This window comes from Drosophila busckii, chromosome X (genome assembly GCF_011750605.1).
Source record: "Drosophila busckii strain San Diego stock center, stock number 13000-0081.31 chromosome X, ASM1175060v1, whole genome shotgun sequence".
In the NCBI taxonomy this organism is placed as follows: domain Eukaryota; kingdom Metazoa; phylum Arthropoda; class Insecta; order Diptera; family Drosophilidae; genus Drosophila; species Drosophila busckii.
Genome location: NC_046608.1, coordinates 5036406 through 5043893, shown reverse-complemented (window position 1 = coordinate 5043893; position 7488 = coordinate 5036406). Strand labels below are relative to the sequence as shown.

Sequence of the window (7488 nt, the reverse complement as noted above, 5' to 3'; positions counted from 1 at the left end):
CGATGAATTTATTACTTTTGATGTTCGAAACACGGAAAACTGCTGCAGGCCAAAAACTTTCGGTCCAAGTGTTTGGCGTTCGCGTTTTTGGCAACAGCACCAAATGCTATTAAAAGTTTACATGTCTCAATAGAGTGTTAAGAGATTAGTTGGCATAAAATATTTGCCGAGTTTCCCAAAGCGAAAAAGCGAACGGCCTTGCTGAAAAGTTAAGAGCCTGACAGAGTCATTGACTGCCAGCTAAGGTGGCAGCCAAGGGGGGTGGTGGGAGTGAGAGGTTAAGAACTTGCGCTTTCTGTTAAGTCAAAGAGCAGTCAAGCCAAAAAAAAAAAACAAAAGGTTTAGAGATGTCAAAAAGCAAAACGGCGAGTGTAGCAATCAAATTTACTATGACGCTAACGCTAAAATTAAAAAGAAATATATAGCAGTATTTATATTTTAGCTAAAAACCGAAATAAAATGCCAAAGTTTACGAATAAGCGAGATGAAAGTAAAAGCATTTAGCATATTTGTAAACTAACAATCAAAAGTTAAATTTAGAAATTAATAAAATATATAAGAAAATTTATATTAAAACTAAAACTAGCAAAGCTTGAAGTAAATTAATTAAACTAAACGCTATTTAGATGGAAGTGTAATTTATGATTTAATATAAACCGCAGAATGAATTAAATTAACTTTAATTAAATTTAGACAGAGCTGTAATTTTCTATTCATAAAAAAGTTAAAGAAATACGAAAAATTCTTACTATGATCATTCTCAAATAAAAATTAGACGGCTTATTAATTTACAAATATTATTTAAAAATAAAAATAAATTGAAAAGAGGTCCATCAATAAATATTGATTATAATGTTAATTGAACCTTCAGCTGCTCCTAACAAAATTAAGCGATAACTGCTAAACAGCTTAAACTAAATATCTGCTACTAACTATTTATTTAAAACTAACATTATTATTATCTGACTACGTCCATGAGCAACAATATCAGAAATGCTATACTAGATAGTCATTGACATAATATTAATAAAAACAATGTAGCAGCTAACAAGCGACAAACAATAGCAAAAGCCATAGCTGGTTATGTTTAAACATTTAGACAAGAGTTTGACATGCATTGAGCTGAACTGAACAATGATATTGCATGTGAGATAAGCAAACTAGATGCAGTATAAAAGCTATGAGCGTTAATTGAAGCTGATCATTCATAGAAAACTAAGCATTATGGTTAGCCTGGCAGCGTTGTCGGCCCTTGGGCTGCTTTTATTAGTGGCGCGTGTTTGGTGTGCCGAGGATAAAAGCTACAGCGTTGAATTGAACTCCTTTGAGCGCAATTCGATGTTCGAAAACGATGCAAAGTGGGTGGACTGGGGCTCGCTGCGCGTGAAGAAAGTGGGACGCAATAAGTTTGCATTGACTGGTGAATTCGAAATGAAACTCAACTTGGGTGATGAGCAAAAGGTAAGCATCTAAGCTCTGCCAGCTTCAAACTGCTAAAAATCTCTGTTTTAGCTTTCGCTGCAAGTCTTCACCTATGATGCCGCCAATAAGAAAAAGGGTCCAATGGTCATGAACGTCAATAAGCCGTTCTGTCAGTTTATTAGCGAGGATGAGGACACCTATCCGCATCTGCAGGCAGCTTCCAATTTGCCCGAAAAGGGTGAATGTCCCTTTCCCAAGGGCGAGTACAGCATCGACAACTATGAGCTGGAGACCACTTTTCTGCCCGACGATGCACCCAAGGCGGACTATCTGATTGAGCTGAATATTCTGGATAAGGAAATTCCTGTTGCCGGTCTGATTTCTGCTGTCACGCTGACCTAAATCTTTTCTTTCTTTGCTCTCTTCTTTCATTTTTTTTTTGTTACGTTTTGGGTGGATCCCTTTTTGGCACTGCAAGTGTTTTACGTCTGTTTATAAGCTATAAGTTACTTTTTTTTTATATGTGAAATATATTGTAACATGAAAATCGCTTTCAAAGACCACAAATTTTCACAAGTCTAAAATTTTATAAAGCAGCAAGTAGTATTCAGAGTCAAGTCCGTAAGGAAGTCAAAGAGAGCTTTGTTGAAAATATTTGGAAGCTTGTGGACTCTGCTAAAATGATTGTATGTTAGTTGATTGCTAATGAAGCTTTAATATAATTTAGTTTAAAGTAAAAAGGCATAGTCCGATGTTGTTCCCAATTCTTGACTAGAACATTTCCCTTAAGGTGTTTTCAAATAAAGTTTGGAAAACATCGATGTTTTTGCCAAGAACCAGAAAGAAAAATCGTCGATCTTTTCTAGATTTTAATGGGAAACACTCTAGCCAAGAAGCAGGAAATATATTTCAATTTCTAATGTCTTATAGCTTGGCTTAGATCGCTTTGAAGAAGAAGTCGATTTAGTAGAAGAAACATTAAAGAAGAAATCTTCATCGATTCAACTGTTTTGACTGAATTCTGAGTTGACAAATCAAATACTAAAAATAAGAAAAACACTCTAGCTAAGCACCAGGAACTACATATCAATTTCAAATAGCTTATTCCTAAGCTTAGTTCGCTTTCAAGAAGAAGAAGTCTATTTAAAGAAGAAATCTGCATCTATTCAGCTGTTTGAACGAATCGGTGAGTCGCTGATAGATAAAAAAAAAAAAGACTAAGCAATATTTTTGTGCTAAAGAATGAATAAATTGCGCTTGGCTGTAATAATTATTTTGCACACTGCTAACTTTACTTGCCCTATCAATTGCCAAACGCGCCTCCCACACACATAAAAGTTAAAAAGGGGGTGCAGGGCTTAGCTTAGTCAAGAGCGAACACACATGAAAATTTTTGAGTTTCTGCATCAACACCTCGAGTCTAAAATTGAAAAATTATGCAATTGCTAGAAATTTGCTGTTGTTCGCTATTTTCATATCAGCTGTAGCCAGCCTATAATTATTTTGTCAGTCTCGAGTACGCCAGACAGACAGAAAGAAAGTTCGATTCGCGAGACTATTGACCTTCCAGATACTGGTCATCAAAGGGCTGTCAGTGCGTTACTCGAGTTCATTTATCATCTCAAGTGGGCCTAGGCCTAGGCTAAGGAGAGCAGCAGAGGCGTGTGTATGTGACGCTCGCTGATAACTGATAGCGTTAGCTTAGTTATATAGATTGCCCAAGTGAGCAAATCTCTATATAAAGCACTCGTAAGTCTGCTAAGTCTATTGATGTGTGCGTGTGTGTGTGTGTGTGTGTGTGTGGAGAACGTCATAAGCCAACTAAAGAATGGTTACAATATGCCATAAGCCATGCTATATACTAACTTAATCACAAACTCGTTACCAAGTAATTTTCTATGAGACGTAATTGCCAGTTTTTACGCAAACGATCTTCAACCGAACAGGCAGCCACTATACCAGCAGCACCAGCACCAGCCAAGGCCACCGCCTCAATCATTCAGGCACCTACATCCTCAACAACTATCGACAACTAGCACTAACACTATCATGAGGCAATTCATCATATTAATTTCATGACTTGCACCATAAGCTTATCATATTAATGTGGGCAATGCCCAATCTTTTTTTTCTTTCTTGCTTGCTTGCTTGCCTGCGCCTCGCCTCTTCTCCTGCGTACCTCCTGTTGCTCTACCATTTTGAAGCTGACACGTATCCTCATACTCTCTGAGCGCGAGCTCGCTGCGAGTTTTTGCCTTGCTCATTCTTTTTTTTGTGTCAATACGAAAGCACGTTTTAACAAGTACTGGCAGCAAAGTTTTTCCAATAAGTTATTAGCGATTATTTATCCAAGATTCTGTTATATCTGAGATTGGGTGTAGCGTTTTTGTACCCAGTGCGCGAGCCAAGGGTAGTTTATACTCGTTAATAGCGACGACTCAGCCTGTGTGTATCAAACAGAAATCACAGACTTTATATAACTCTATCACCATTTATTTCTTGCTCACTAATCTTCTATGGTTTTAATTTTTGGTGTTCGGTTGTATAGATTCTATGCATGTAATTTACTATATCCACGTAAAAATAAACCACTCGAAAATATAAATCACACTGAACGAAAAAATAAATATTTAGCAGCATACATCAGTCTCATACGAGACAATGCACTCTATGAGATGATTACTACTCAAACGCAGACCATAAATTTATAATTTAAATATTTCAAGTAATACCACCTCATTAACTTTGTAAACAAGAGCCAGTCGAGACGCTCACTTAATACTATATCTCTCATAAAGGCACAAAGCACCCACTACAACAACAGATGAACTCAATACCATCATATAGCACATAAAATAATTTCATTAAATCTTTCTATATATGCATATATGCGATTGAAGTATTGTTATTAGTTTATAGGCTTGTGTTTTAGGTATATCAAATTTAATTATGTTATATATATCCAATATATTTGCTCATTTCTCATATGGTTAAAACTTTTTAACGCTTAATTTTAAACAGTCTTATTTGTAGAGATTATTTTATGCACTTTATATGAAAAGAGAAATTAACCATATTATATAAAACAAGAGCGATTGTGAGACACACCAGCAACACTAGCGACAAAGACGGTAAACAGCGCCTTATGCCTCTCTCTCACTTTCTTCACCATCCTTTATATACCCCTCCTCTATCTCATCAATCATCTACATCAGTTTCCTCTTTCCCTTTCTCTGCCATGTGATGTATATGTCCTGCAATTTTATATCTTCATATTGAAAACCTCTTCACATCATAATAATTCTTTTAATTCACCTTATAATAACATTATTTATCATTATATATTTAATAGTGCAATCCTAAATAGCCCATTTTGTAAACATATTCTATTGGTCGTGTATGAGCAATACTAATATTTCATGCACTATAATCGCTATTAGCTAATATATAATGAGTTTTTTCTTTGACTTATCTTCATCCAATCTTTTATGATTTTCTGTATTACACTACCATAGAGCACCCCGTTGTTCTTAGAGCCGTCAGCACCCGATATCATCCCTATCTCTTTAACCGTAATGGGCTTAGCAGAGGCGTTGTGTCTTCTGAGCTCTCTCCAGCTGTCCAGCCAATGATATTCTGCCTTGAGCGATTTTTAGGCCGATATCTTAATATAAGATCTCAACTTACTGCATTTCTTTTGGTAACACCCTAAAATTACACTTATTACCATTGAGAACATGTAAATTCTATAGTCTGTATAGCAACAATATGCTCCTATCTAAAACTATAATAGCTATGCAAATATATATTTACACGAGATCGACTTTTTTTTCAATTCTTATCCGGCTGTTCTTGCTATTCAATACCTCTCTTTACCGTTGCATTGATGCGCATCTGCTACATTTTTAGCTATATCTTAATATATAGATTCTCATTACTTGCATTTCTTTTGGTACACCTAAAAATTACACTATATTACCATTGAACATTTTTCTGTCTGTATGAGCAACAAGATCTCATCAACTATAATAGCTTTAGCAATATATATATTGACACATGACTTTCTTCATTCTTATCTTATCAAACTCTCTCTTTACCGTTGCATTGATGCGCATCTGCTGAATTTGTAGCTATATCTTCATATATACATAGATACTCATTGCTTGAATTTCTTTTAATACACTTTAACATTTTTATAAAAAATTACACTATATATCCATTGAACATATTTCTGTCTGTATGAGCAACAAGATCTCATTAACTATAATAGCTATAGCAATATATGTAAATATAAAATGTAAAATGTAAATATAAATTATAAATAATTGTGTATGCTTATCTATTATGCCATTGAAATTTAAATATCCAAAACTTTGATTTAACTAAATCTTATATTTATTTAAACGTTGAACTTCGCTACAGACACAAGTGCAATTTTTATTTTCAATTTGCCTTAACATTCATGTAAATAATTGCTTTAAGTTCTGTATTCAATTTTTATTGAGCAGCTATTTAGTAATTTGCTCATTATAATAATTAGCTTTATTTACTTTCTCCTTTGCACATATATTATCAAATAGTAATACAATAATTTCTGCTACTTGACAGTTAAATAATTTACAACTTCAAATTGACTAACCAAAAAATTTGTTTTTGTTGCTTGCATAAATTTTAAGTAATATTAATGAGCTTGCTTTTTTTTATTTTTTGGTCACCAATTAATTTTTATTTATGTGCGTATTTTTTCGTATTTTTGTTGATAAAAAAATTTGGTTTTTCTCCCTTATCAAACACACAGTTGGCAAAATGATAAATGCCGTTGCTTTTGTAGTAGAGACACCCTTGCCACCCCCAACCACAAGCAAAGTCAAAGCGCACCCATTTGGTAATTTAATATTTTTCTTGCTTTTTTTTATATTTTGTTTTGTATATATGAGAAAAATGATATTTTAGCGGACAAGCGCGCGCGCGAGCTAAAAAATGACAATTTTTAATTATCAAATGCGTTTAATGATAAAAATTGTATATTACGCGCAGGCGGTGAAGGGGGTGGAGGGCTGAAGTTGTGGCATCTTCGTCTTGGCTTTTAATTTATGATTTATTTGTGTGGGTGGCTCGCCTATAATAATTAATATTGCACACAAGCTAAGCAGCGAAGAAAAAAAATAAAACCAACAGCAGCAGCAAAAAAAATAAGAAGAAGAAGAACTAAGCAGCTGCTAGCAACGCAATCCCAAAGGCAGGAGGAGTAGGAGTAAGCTAGGGGTAAGGCAACAGGGATGCTGCAAGCCGGAGCAAGCAAACACAATTTTTTCATAAATCTTTTGGCGCGACAACGTTGAGGAGGACGACGACGACGAAGACAGTAAGTGCAATGTCATTGAGGCAGAAGTGGCAGCAAGTAGCGCGGGGAATAAGCAACAATAAACACACACACACACACACACATACGTGTGTTGATCCCTGGCATAAGACAAAACCCCAACTGTGGCGCCCAAGCATATGTGTCGACATCTTCGTCCTTACGTCGTCTTCAGTGAACGCAGCGCAAGAAAAATATAAAAAAAAAATAATAAATTAAAAGTATTTCTCGAATTATTGTTAATGATGATTAAAAATATGTGTAGCTACATGCAATACACAGAGCACACACCTCAGCAAACATGTCTATGTATGTGTGCGTGTGCGTGTTTTTGTGTTTGTGTTTATGTGTGTGTGTGTAATCACAAACAGATTTTGCGGCATTGCATTAATTCGTTTGGGGAGCAGCAAACCTTTTGCCTTAGCCTAGGCTTAAGCACAACGCCCAACTTGACTTGGTGGGGAGCTGACTTAATAATAATAATTATAATATGTTACATAAGGCAAGCAAATGTAACGGAATTACATATATGTATACATATATGACATGCAGCGGGCATTACTAAGTAAAGAAATTTAAAAAATACAGCAAAAAAAATTAGAAATGTTGAAAGATAATATGCTAGATAGTAGAGCTGAAAAAATAACAAGTGGACGCTGTCTATATTGAAAATAGAAATGCAAATAATTTATAAATTACTATTT

The 7488-nt window shown here is 34.9% G+C and overlaps 1 protein-coding gene across 1 annotated transcript; it reads left to right on the top strand.

Annotated features, from left to right (window-relative positions):
- Positions 1-1216: 1216 nt before the first annotated feature.
- Positions 1217-2015, top strand: LOC108606052. Its single transcript, XM_017995900.2, has 2 exons — positions 1217-1461; positions 1513-2015. Exons 1-2 carry the CDS (start codon positions 1225-1227, stop codon positions 1822-1824), a joined length of 549 nt encoding a protein of 182 aa, XP_017851389.1. The 5' UTR covers positions 1217-1224; the 3' UTR covers positions 1825-2015.
- The last annotated feature ends 5473 nt before the right edge of the window (positions 2016-7488 follow it).

Coding starts and splice junctions, on each gene's coding strand:
- LOC108606052 (XM_017995900.2), top strand. CDS start 1,225: ATGGTTAGCCTGGCAGCGTTGTCGGCCCTTGGGCTGCTTTTATTAGTG. Junction 1,462..1,512: donor ACTTGGGTGATGAGCAAAAG/GTAAGCATCTAA, acceptor TCTCTGTTTTAG/CTTTCGCTGCAAGTCTTCAC.